Source organism: Dendrobates tinctorius, unplaced genomic scaffold (genome assembly GCF_039654945.1).
Source record: "Dendrobates tinctorius isolate UK_male_01 unplaced genomic scaffold, ASM3965494v1 ptg000022l, whole genome shotgun sequence".
Taxonomy (NCBI): Eukaryota; Metazoa; Chordata; class Amphibia; order Anura; family Dendrobatidae; genus Dendrobates; species Dendrobates tinctorius.
The window spans coordinates 52234996-52247526 of NW_027361690.1; the positions used below are offsets into that span (position 1 = coordinate 52234996).

The 12531-nt window shown below is 48.1% G+C and overlaps 1 protein-coding gene across 1 annotated transcript; it reads right to left on the reverse strand.

Annotated features, from left to right (window-relative positions):
• Positions 1-300: 300 nt before the first annotated feature.
• LOC141084196 (apoptosis-enhancing nuclease-like) lies at positions 301-9793 on the reverse strand. The gene is made up of 4 exons (XM_073568712.1): positions 9610-9793; positions 7225-7891; positions 6613-6813; positions 301-991 (listed from the first exon to the last, which is right to left on the reverse strand). Exons 2-4 carry the CDS (start codon positions 7876-7878, stop codon positions 788-790), a joined length of 1059 nt encoding a protein of 352 aa, XP_073424813.1. The 5' UTR covers positions 7879-7891; positions 9610-9793; the 3' UTR covers positions 301-787.
• Between the last annotated feature and the right edge of the window lie 2738 nt (positions 9794-12531).

A 12531-nucleotide genomic window follows, 5' to 3' on the forward strand; every position in this document is an offset into this window, starting at 1 on the left:
CCTGCTGTCGAACTGAACATGAAGAGGAAGTGAGAGAGCAGCTGCAGCCTGGACTTCCTCTTCATGTTCTTTTTGTCCGGAGACAGGGATTATGACGCCAGCGCCAAGGGTTACGTCACAAAAACCACACGATAACCTCGGGACCGCGAGTGCTCACACCGCCGGAAGGACGCTAGCACTGGGGGAGAGAATAGGCTTTTTATTTCATCGGGGCCAGACAATTAGATCAAGAAGTTTTATAACATAGAGGTGTGCTTTAGGTACAACTACAACACAAAAAAAGAAATATGATTCAAATCATTCATTCAGCACGAGTTTAATAAGTTATTATATAATAGTTGGTCTTATGTCTTACATAAATAACACATTAAGGCATATATTTAGTGACTTTCTATCACTGTGTGACACCAAATTTTAAGCCCTGCCGGTCTGTAAAGTGCTGATATTTTAATATCTCTATACGGGTCTGTCTACATTGGACAGTTAGCAAGTCTTTCTTTTGCAGCTCCGCCAAACTAACAGGCTTGACAAGTATGTAGGATGAAAGATCCAGTAGAAAGCAGCAGATTTCTATAGAGAACCCTGACCTGGGAACTCAAATATTACACATGGTACGGGGTGCTCTAAACTATATGAGAACCTTAAACATGATAAAGAAGTGGGAACAATGATGTTGGTTACTAGGAAAGTGGATGGTGAACACAGGGATATTAACCATTGATATTAGCCAGATAGTGACAGGTATTCAAACAGCAATACGTTATACAACTCTTTAAAACTAGTCCAATCATTTACAGTCTTCATTTAGATCAGCTGGCCAGTACTGATCCTCCATGTACTGCTCATCTGCTGCGCTGTCTTCATCCAAGTTACTGCTGTCCCCGACCTGACACCTACTCAGGAAATCTTCCTCCACCTGTTCAGCCACCAACTTATACAGCTCCATGCAAGTCTGAGCATCTTCAACTGACGAGTGCCCCTTTTTACCAACCTGAAGAAGAGCGATGTTAGGAATATTAGTATTCATCAAAAGCATATCAATACATACAAAAGACTTTTTACATCACATATAACACCACATATCCCCTCTCTCTGGGGACCCAGCTACTGTATTAGGGCTATATGTCCCATACGAAAAAAAAAAAGTTGGGTTCGAAAAGCTGAAATGTAGATTGCAAAACCAGAGACTCAGTTCACACCGGCAGATCCTGTACAGTAGTACATCGAGGCTGTACGACTCCACTGTAGAAACATGCACGTTGGTGCATATAAGAAAAAAAAACAAAAAAAAAAAAAACCCTTAAAGGGGTTGTACGGGCTTTTCACATAATCTCACTGCATATCTGGGTTGCAGAATGCTGACAATAAGTAATTTACCTTCTGTGGCCAGTTTGCAGGGTTTCCAAGATATCACTATCTTGCTGGTAAGAAAAACGTCCGGGAGGGGGGCTTGTTCTGGCGTTGAAATGAGAACTAGTCGTTTCCTCCTCACTAGTTTCACTTTCCATAGATCACTGTTCAGAGTGTGTCTGGGGGAGGAGCAGCTGGGTGGTTCTGCTCTCTGCACTGAGAATGCTAGAGGGGGAGGATTTGTTACTGTGTGAGGAGGGCTTGTTCATGTGGACGGGGAGGGCCTGTTGCTATGGAGGGTGGGGTTGTTGCTATAGAGGGCATGTTTTTAGTAGAGTAGGAGGAAACGACCAGTTCTCATTTCAAAGCCAAAACACCCCCCCCCCCCCTTGGACGTTTTTCTTACAAGAGATGATATCTTGGAAACCGTGCAAACTCGCCACAGAAGGTAAATTACTTGTTGTCATAATTCTGCAGCCCAGATATGCACTGAGATTATGTGAAAAGCCCGGACAACCCCTTTAATACATTCTATTTTTTTGTTTTAATTAATCGGCAGCCCTATTACAACTCCATAATGGTATTAGCATGAGCTCCTAAATGGGTTGTCCCATTACAAATATTATTGGGGCTCACACTCCTACACACAATCCCCAGGTTTAGTCATGTTTTTCCATCGGTCTATTCTTTGTTGATTGGCAGCAGCGCTGTCAGATTGACGACACAGCTGCAGACTAACAACAAAAGCCCGAAGCAGCAGCGAGGGGCAGAGCTGGACTTAGGGAAGGTGTGGAAAAGTTCAGTTACATATTTTGTACATCGCTTAGCCTATGGGTTATAATATATGAATTGGGACAGCCCCTTTATAAGGCAACATGATTACCACTTCAAAAAGGCTTTGAACCGAAAAGTCACATGTATATACGCAAGACATCTTATACCAAGAGGCCTGTCTGCTAGTGTCTATTCTTAATGTTAACAGCATTAGGTCAAATGTACCGTATATACTCAAGTAAAAGCCGACCAGAGTATAAGCCAACCGCCCTAATTTTGCCAAAAAAAACTGGGAAAACTTATTGATTTGAGTATAAGCATAGGGTGGAAAATGCAGCAGCTACTGGTAAATTTAATAAAAATAGATACCAATGAAAGTAAAATTAATTGAGACATCAGTAGGTTAAATGTTTTTGAATATCCATATTGAATCAGGAGCCCCCATATAATGCTCCATACAGTTCATGATAGCCCCATAAGATGCTCCATACAAAATACGCCCCATATAATGCTGCACAAAGGTTAATAATGGCCCGATAAGATGCTCCATAGAATATGCCCCATATAATGCTCCATAAAGGTTATGGCCCCATAAGATGTTCCATAAATTATGCCCCATGTGACTGCTGAAGGAAGGGAGATCGCAGAGAAGCTGGGGGCTGCAGAGACCGTGCCAGGACGGGTAAGTATGACCTGACACCCCCACCCCTCCTCCGACCCCCTGGTGTATATGACTCGAATATAAGCCGAGGGGGGGGACTTTCAGCCCAAAAAAAATGGGCTGAAAATCTCGGCTTATATTCGAGTATATATACGGTAATTTTGTTCCCAACTCCCTATTTAATCCCATAATCTAAGCTTTTTCTAACATACTTGCTTTAAAAAATCCCTAACTACACTGTAACAGGTATTTTTTTTTTTTTTTTTTTAATATTTCCAGTCTGACGAAGAATCCTTTGAGAATCAAGCTGGAATACTCAAATGAAGCGTCATCAGGAGGCAGAGGCTGCGGTCACTGCGGCATCACACATAGCGATATCGCTAGCAATATCGCTAAAGCGTTACCGATTTTGTGACGAAGCAGCGATATTGCTAGCGATATCACTATGTGTGATACTTACCTCCGACCGGCTCCCTCGCTGGCTATCGCTGATCGCGCGAGAACGTCCTGGACCGTTTCTCGTCGGCCGTTTCCTGCTGGCGCCGACAAGCGACACGTGCGGAACGACGTCTTCATCACCGCGTCTGACAGGTAAGTAACGACCGCTGCTACGTCGCTGGTGAGATCTGCCTGTTTGGCAGCTCACTAGCGACCATTTAGCGATGCACCAGCGATCCTCACCGGGTCGTATCGTGGTCGGGATCGCTGGTGCATCGCTAAGTGTGACGGGACCCTAATACTCATCAGTAACACTCGTTTCAGGGGCTCTGCTGTTCCCCTGTGTAAAGCTCTGTCTCTGCTCTGTAGTATTATGAATAGTAATAAGTTGGCAGCAGAGCAGTGTCACTATACCTGGTGGTGAAGGCTAGTGCCGCACACTCAGATGACATCCTTGGTCTCTGCCGCGTACAGCGACACCGCACTGTTGCCGGCTTATTGCTATTCCCAAGACACCAGTCCGGACCCTGTGCACAGGGACAGAGCAGGGACTAGCCCAACCCACTGTAACGAGTGTCACTGATGATGCTTTGTTTCAGGGAGGGGAAAGAGGCTGCAGCAGTGACCACAGACTCTGTCCCCCTGATGATGCTTAATTTCAGTATCCCAGCAGGCACTGCCGATACTCAAATGAATCGTCAGACAGGAAGTAGAAAAAAAAAATACAGTTATTGTAGTTAGGGAATTTATAAAGCAAGTATAATAGAAAATAGCTTAGAATTATTGGACTAAATAGCAGGGCTGTGGAGTCTGAGTCAATTTTGGTGGAGTCGGAGTCATGGAAATTGAGGAGCCCAGTTAAATAGATACGAAGTTGGTAGCAAAATTAATTTGCCTTTGGACCATCCCTTTAACGCAAACCAATATATACAGCCAGTGTCCACATAACCAACTATTGGCATGGAAGACTTTTCACAGAGATCCCTCTTTGTGCAGTCTTCCACAGTGAGGGGTAGGGACTAGTGATGGGCGAACTCCTGGATGTTTGGGTCTATCTGAACAGTTAAAAAAAACCAAAAAAAACCAAGGCTTGGTTTGGGTACCAGAACCCAGACCTCATTCAGATGAATTTACATTTACAAGACAGCACGGCAAAAATGGGCTCTAATCAGCGATAAGATTATTACTGAATTCAGAGAGCTGCGGTTCCAAACTGTTAAATGACAGCTTGAGTCAGCAACTGTGACCGAGGTAAAAGGTTTACCTCTGGTCCCAGGTGTCAGCTGATGGGAGTACTACTCCCATCAGCCTACGCCTGCTGTCTGGTAACAGAGAGAGCAGGTGGCAGCTGATGGAAGTATTCATGAGTCGATGCCTGCACTTACGGAGCTCAGTGCTGCATCATGAGACTTTTTATTCACTTTGCTAGCGGTGATTTCACTAAGGTCACCGCAGTTCATCGTCCCGGCTCACAGCGAAGCGAGCTGGGAATGCACCTCAGTGACCTTCGAAAACCTAGATGACATCTGGTCACTGATGCTGGGCTCGCAGCAGCTCATTTCTCCTATCTTGGCACTATCCAGGTTGAAAATCAATTATCGCCGACATGGATTACGGTGTGGGATATTATGTCAGACAGGTGAGGAATATGGTTGCTTTTTAATTTTTTTACAGGAGACGAGAGCTTCAATGGAATGGGCATAAGGTGAGTATAGCTGTCTTTTTATTTTTAAATAAAGTAAAAACAATGTGTATTCTCTTTCAAATAAAGGACTTTATTCCAGCTGTGTGTTTATTTACAATATGACTATGGGGTTAGTAACGAATAGGGGTCTTACAGATGCCCCTTTTCTGGGGCATTAGCATGTCCGTACGCTGTGAAAAAGATCTTTTTTCACGGCCATACGACACCGTGGAAATTTTGCGGGCCGATTTTGTGGCCCCATAGAAATCTATAGGGGCCCCAAAAACACGGTAAGTGTAAAAAGCCTTAGGCTGAGTGGGGGGGAGGGGGCAATATTCATGGCTTGTGAAAGAAAGGATCCAGCTTCATCCAACAAAATCAAAAACTTTTATTAGTATTCGTTTACAAGAAAACAATTGCTGCTATGACGTATTCAGCCGGAGTGAACCGGAGGAAGGGTGAAGAAAAAAAAAAAAAAAAAAAAAAAAAAAAAAAACTATTTTGTGATCACATTTAGGCCTCTTTCACACTTCCGTTTTTGACAGTCAAGATCCGCCAATTTTGAAAAAAAACGGATCCGCCATTTTTCTTTGCGGATCCGTTTTTTTCCCCCCATTGACTTTCATTAGTGGCGGATCCTGACTGATTGCCGTCCATTGCATCCGTTTTTTGGAGGATCCGCCACAATGTTAGTGTCCGTCAACATCCTCAAAGATTTCCAAACGGACCTTGCAACGTTTTTTTGGCCGGCGAATCCTCCACACACTGAATTAACCCCAAAATCTATCTGGGTGCCGGACCAAAAAAAAAAAAAAAAATAATAATCTCTCTCGGTTCCTTTTAATTTCCTCATTTTCAGGATCTGTCTAAAAACGGATCCTGTGCCATCCGATCACATCAGTTGAGAGCGGATCCGCTTGTCTGCCTTTTTGGCGGATTTTAACTGATGCAAATAACTGAAGTGTGAAAGAGGCCTTAGTGATCACGCTAGCGCAGCTTCCCTGTCTGTGCTAGCGGTGACAGACCCCCGGACGCTGCAGCCCGCGTCCCAGGGTCCGTCACAGAATGACGGCACATCGCGCATGCATGCCGATTATGGCATGCGTTAGCGATGTGCTACATAATGGCGGTCTATGGCTGCGCCAACGCATCCACTACATAGCGCCGCTATGTAACGGTTGCCGTCAGCGCATTGCCATTAGGGCAATGTGAAACCAGCCTTATTGTCACCCTTCCTCCGGTTCACTCCGGCTGAATGTGTCATAGCAGCAATGGTTTTCTTTTAAACAAACACTAATAAAAGTTTTTGATTTTATTAGGTGAAGCTGGATTTTTTTTCTCTCACAAGCGATTAATACAGCGTCTGGCAGAGACGCGATCACATGCTTCTCCTCAAGTTCATCAGGAACAAACCAAGGGTGAGCTGAAAACAACCTTTTTAATTCCGAATATTAATGGCCCCTTACCAGCCTGAAAATACCACCCCCCATCGGTCTGTTTTAGATTGTCTGGTTGTCAAAAACGGGGGGGACCACATGCAGTTTTTTATTAAGATTTAAATGATTTAAAAAATGATTTGAAAACCCCTCTATTCTTGATAACCAGCCATGAGAAAGCTGACAGCTGAGGGTTGCAACCCGAGGGTGTCAGTTTTGCCATGCTGGTAATAAAAAAAAAAAAAAATAAATAAAATCACCATCTTTACCTGTATTTTTTTCTGCAGAATAAGTAATGCCAGTTTTTTTAACGAAGCACTTGGTCTTCTTGGGAGTCCTGCCATTTGGTTCAGTAATGTGATTTTACTAGTGTCTCTTGTTTGTTTCGTGGGATGGAAATATTTCAAAACGCTGAAATCATGATGTAACGCATGTCCAATCACACGCTTACCCTTGAGAAGTTTGAGGATCTAAAAAAAAAAAAAAGGCATAATTTTTAGTAAAATATAATCATAAGTGTATGATAAACAATATGGTGCCCATATACTGTAGTGGAGACATAGCAACACGTGCCTGAATCAAGGGATTGTAAGGAAAGGGTCAATGGCGCTATTCTAGGTGAAGGTACACCACAAGGTTAAGCAAGCACCTTCAATCCAAGTATCTGTGGGGGTCTCAGCAGTTGGACCCCACGCAATCCTCATAATGAAAGTTATGTCCCTATAGCCATTTCTAATGACATCTAAACCAATTTCTATGTGATTGGACATGATAGATGTTTAGGGTCCTTCTCCAGACATAGCTGGGCAATGGCTCAAAACAAACAGCCGTGTAAACATGTCCTAACAGAATCAGCCCAAATCACAATCTACATCATTTACCTCTTTGTGAGCCTTCTTGAACGTGATTGCATTTTGCAGAAGTCTCTTGGTAATACCGCTCCACCGTGTTCTGTAGTCCGTTACTGGGAGTTCTGGGATTACATATTTATCATACAAGACCTCTCCCAAATAGCTGACCACACTGCATCGTGCCAACTCACTGATCTTCCCACCAGGACCAGTACCAACCATTTCACAATCAATGGCAACACATTTCTCAAGATTTAGCCAAGAAGTAGGTGAAGAAGCTCTACTAGAAGGAGAGCTGCCAGCCATGGACAAGCCACTGTCATAATCACAGGCCGGAGGCTGGACAGAGGGTAATGTAGCTTTTGCTGGCATAGCACCCAGTGGAGCTGTAATCTCATCAAGTCTCTCAGGTTGGCTATCTTCATCTCTCTGGGGACAATGTGGGGAGCTGCTCTCACCAAGGATGGAACATAACCGTTCCTCAGCCTTTTTCTTGCCCAGCAGACCACGTTCCTGTAGAAAAGCTTTACGTAACATGAAGCGCTGATGTTTTCGGCTCTTCCTGTGATTCCAGACACGTATATTTTTAGGTTCACGACTAGATTTATCCGATTGAGGAGCTTCCATGTAGTCAGTGGACCGAGGGAACCCATGGAACAGGCCAGTGCAAGCGATGCTATCCATATTGTAATGATTTCTAAAAATAAAAGTCGCAAGAGGACAATGGATTAAAACAAAAGTGGACAAAACGCACACATAGGTAGCTACCGTTAACGTTCTCGACCCTAAGCAGTATTATAGGATGGGAGCCAGGACTGGGGGGTGGGCGCAGTTCTACAAAATGGGAAAGAGGACTGGGGGGGGTTACATTTTTACAGGATGGGAAAGCAGACTAGTGGGTGTAGGGGGAAGTTTTACAGGATGGGAGCCAAGACTGGGGTGTGGGGTGGTATGGGGGGGGCAGTTTTACAGGATGGGAGCCAAGACTGGGGTGTGGGGTGGTATGGGGGGGCGGCAGTTTTACAGGATGGGAGCCAAGACTGGGGGTGATGAAGGTAGGGGGAAGATTTACTGGATGGGAGACAAGACTGGGGTCTGGGGTGGTATTTGGGGAGGCTGTTTTAAAGGATGGGAGCCAAGACTGGGGTCTGGGGTGGTATTGGGGGGGGGAGGGGGGGCTGTTTTAAAGGATGGGAGCCAAGACTGGGGGGATGGAGGTGGGGGGAGATTTACTGGATGGGAGCCAAGACTGGGGTCTGGGGTGATATTGGGATGGGGAGGCAGTTTTACAGGATGGGAGCCAAGACTGGGGTGTGGGGTGGTATTCGGGGGGCTGTTTTAAACGATGGGAGCCATGACTGGGGGGGGGGAGATTTACTGGATGGGAGCCAAGACTGGGGTCTGGTGTGGTATTTGGGGAGGCTGTTTTAAAGGATGGGAGCCAAGACTAGGGTGTGGGGTGATATTGGGAGTGGGAGGCAGTTTTACAGAATGGGAGCCAAGACTGGGGTCTGGGGTGATATTGGGATGGGGAGGCAGTTTTACTGGATGGGAGCCAAGACTGGGGTCTGGGGTGATATTGGGATGGGGAGGCAGTTTTACTGGATGGGAGCCAAGACGTGGGGGTTGGAGTTAAGGGGAATATTTAAAGGACAGGAGCCAAGAATGGGGTGGTACTGGGGGGGGGGTCTGTTTTAAAGGATGGGAGCCAAGGCTGGGGTCTGGGGTGATATTGGGATGGGGAGGCAGTTTTACAGGATGGGAGCCAAGACTGGGGTGTGGGGTGGTATTCGGGGGGCTGTTTTAAACGATGGGAGCCAAGACGGGGGGGGGGGGGAGATTTACTGGATGGGAGCCAAGACTGGGATCTGGTGTGGTATTTGGGGTGGCTGTTTTAAAGGATGGGAGCCTAGACTAGGGTGTGGGGGTGATATTGGGAGTGGGAGGCAGTTTTACTGGATGGGAGCCAAGACTGGGGTCTTGGGTGGTATTGGGGGGAGGGGACAGTTTCACAGAATAAAGGCCACCTTTACAGGGTCGGGAACGTTTTTACAAGTTCGGGACCATGACTGAGGCCAGTTTTACAAGATAGGAGGTGCTGAACATGGGGAGAACATAATGTGCTGCAATAACTCTTCTCAGACAACCCCTATGGACTGTGCCTGATGGCATATGGCGAGGGTCCGCCATGATAATGCGGCACTAGTAGGATCTACTCTGCTTGTAACCTCCACCATTGAAGCTTTATCCCGGGATCCTAATGCATGAGCGGCTTATATGAGAGAACCCTCTATGTAACGCCGGCCATGCGTGGAGAGCACTGTACAGAGACTGATCGGTGGCAGATCCGGAATCAGTACACGTGGGGTAACATAGCCCCTTACACTGGTAGGATCAGTGCTGGCCTTTACTCACCCGACCACAGAGCGCGCGGCCACGAGCTGGTTATTACCGGAGGCTCACTGTGCTCCACGTGTACTACAGTACCGGCTTCTCCGCTTCATGCCCAGGCATGTTCCTGGGCTGTGTGCCTGTGATTGGCTGTTTCCTTGTGTCCTGCCCTTTACGTGTTTCCGATTGGCTAAGGTCATTACTGTATTTGGAAACCAGGAAATGGAAGTGGAGTGACGTCAACTTACTAGGCTGAGTGAGGCGCTGCCGGCTACACCACGTGAGTGAACACGTCACCACACGTCTTGGGCAATTTCATGTACTGATCCTCCCTGCACTCCTGTAGCCCCGGGGGAAGGCAAGTGACGTGGAGCAGCGTAGAAGATGTGTGTGACAGCAGAGGGCTAGTGTGAGGAGAGACAGCCAAAAATGTGTGTGACAGCAGAGGGCTAGTGTCAGGAGAGACAGCCGAAGATGTGTGTGTGACCGCAGAGGGCTAGTGTGAGGAGAGACAGCCGAAGATGTGTGTGTGACAGCAGAGGGCTAGTGTCAGGAGAGACAGCCGAAGATGTGTGTGTGACCGCAGAGGGCTAGTGTCAGGAGAGAAAGCCGAAGATGTGTCTGTGACCGCAGAGGGCTAGTGTCAGGAGAGACAGCCGGATATGTGTGTGTGACCGCAGAGGGCTAGTGTCAGGAGAGACAGCCGAAGATGTGTGTGTGACCGCAGAGGGCTAGTGTCAGGAGAGACAGCCGAAGATGTGTGTGTGACCGCAGAGGGCTAGTGTCAGGAGAGACAGCCGAAGATGTGTCTGTGACCACAGAGGGCTAGTGTCAGGAGAGACAGCCGAAGATGTGTGTGTGACCGCAGAGGGCTAGTGTCAGGAGAGAAAGCCGAAGATGTGTCTGTGACCGCAGAGGGCTAGTGTCAGGAGAGACAGCCGAAGATGTGTGTGTGACCGCAGAGGGCTAGTGTCAGGAGAGACAGCCGAAGATGTGTGTGTGACCGCAGAGGGCTAGTGTCAGGAGAGAAAGCCGAAGATGTGTCTGTGACCGCAGAGGGCTAGTGTCAGGAGAGACAGCCGGATATGTGTGTGTGACCGCAGAGGGCTAGTGTCAGGAGAGACAGCCGAAGATGTGTGTGTGACCGCAGAGGGCTAGTGTCAGGAGAGACAGCCGAAGATGTGTGTGTGACAGCAGAGGGCTAGTGTCAGGAGAGACAGCCGAAGATGTGTGTGTGACCGCAGAGGGCTAGTGTCAGGAGAGACAGCCGAAGATGTGTGTGTGACAGCAGAGGGCTAGTGTGAGGAGAGACAGCCGAAGATGTGTGTGTGACCGCAGAGGGCTAGTGTCAGGAGAGACAGCCGAAGATATGTGTGTGACCGCAGAGGGCTAGTGTCAGGAGAGACAGCCGAAGATGTGTCTGTGACCGCAGAGGGCTAGTGTCAGGAGAGACAGCCGAAGATGTGTGTGTGACCGCAGAGGGCTAGTGTCAGGAGAGACAGCCGAAGATGTGTGTGTGACAGCAGAGGGCTAGTGTCAGGAGAGACAGCCGAAGATGTGTGTGTGACAGCAGAGGGCTAGTGTCAGGAGAGACAGCCGAAGATGTGTGTGTGACCGCAGAGGGCTAGTGTCAGGAGAGACAGCCGGATATGTGTGTGTGACCGCAGAGGGCTAGTGTCAGGAGAGACAGCTGGATATGTGTGTGTGACCGCAGAGGGCTAGTGTCAGGAGAGACAGCCGAAGATGTGTGTGTGACAGCAGAGGGCTAGTGTCAGGAGAGACAGCCGAAGATGTGTGTGTGACCGCAGAGGGCTAGTGTCAGGAGAGACAGCCGGATATGTGTGTGTGACCGCAGAGGGCTAGTGTCAGGAGAGACAGCCGAAGATGTGTCTGTGACCGCAGAGGGCTAGTGTGAGGAGAGACAGCCGAAGATGTGTGTGTGTGACCGCAGAGGGCTAGTGTCAGGAGAGACAGCCGAAGATGTGTGTGTGACAGCAGAGGGCTAGTGTGAGGAGAGACAGCCGAAGATGTGTGTGTGTGACCGCAGAGGGCTAGTGTGAGGAGAGACAGCCGAAGATGTGTGTGTGTGACCGCAGAGGGCTAGTGTCAGGAGAGACAGCCGAAGATATGTGTGTGACCGCAGAGGGCTAGTGTCAGGAGAGACAGCCGAAGATGTGTCTGTGACCGCAGAGGGCTAGTGTCAGGAGAGACAGCCGAAGATGTGTCTGTGACCGCAGAGGGCTAGTGTCAGGAGAGACAGCCGAAGATGTGTGTGTGACCGCAGAGGGCTAGTGTCAGGAGAGACAGCCGAAGATGTGTGTGTGACAGCAGAGGGCTAGTGTCAGGAGAGACAGCCGAAGATGTGTGTGTGACCGCAGAGGGCTAGTGTCAGGAGAGACAGCCGGATATGTGTGTGTGACCGCAGAGGGCTAGTGTCAGGAGAGACAGCTGGATATGTGTGTGTGACCGCAGAGGGCTAGTGTCAGGAGAGACAGCTGGATATGTGTGTGTGACCGCAGAGGGCTAGTGTCTGGAGAGACAGCCGGAGATTTGTGTGTGACAGCAGAGGGCTAGTGTCAAGAGAGATAGCTGGAGATGTGTGTGTGACCGCAGAGGGCTAGTGTCAGGAGAGACAAAGATGTGTGTGTGACAGGAGAGGCCTAGTGACAGGAGAGACAGCCGAAGAAGTGTGTGTGACAGCAGAGGGCTAGTGTCAGGAGAGACAGCTGGATATGTGTGTGTGACCGCAGAGGGCTAGTGTCTGGAGAGACAGCTGGATATGTGTGTGTGACCGCAGAGGGCTAGTGTCAGGAGAGACAGCTGGATATGTGTGTGTGACCGCAGAGGGCTAGTGTCTGGAGAGACAGCCGGAGATTTGTGTGTGACAGCAGAGGGCTAGTGTCAAGAGAGATAGCTGGAGATGTGTGTGTGACCGCAGAGGGCTAG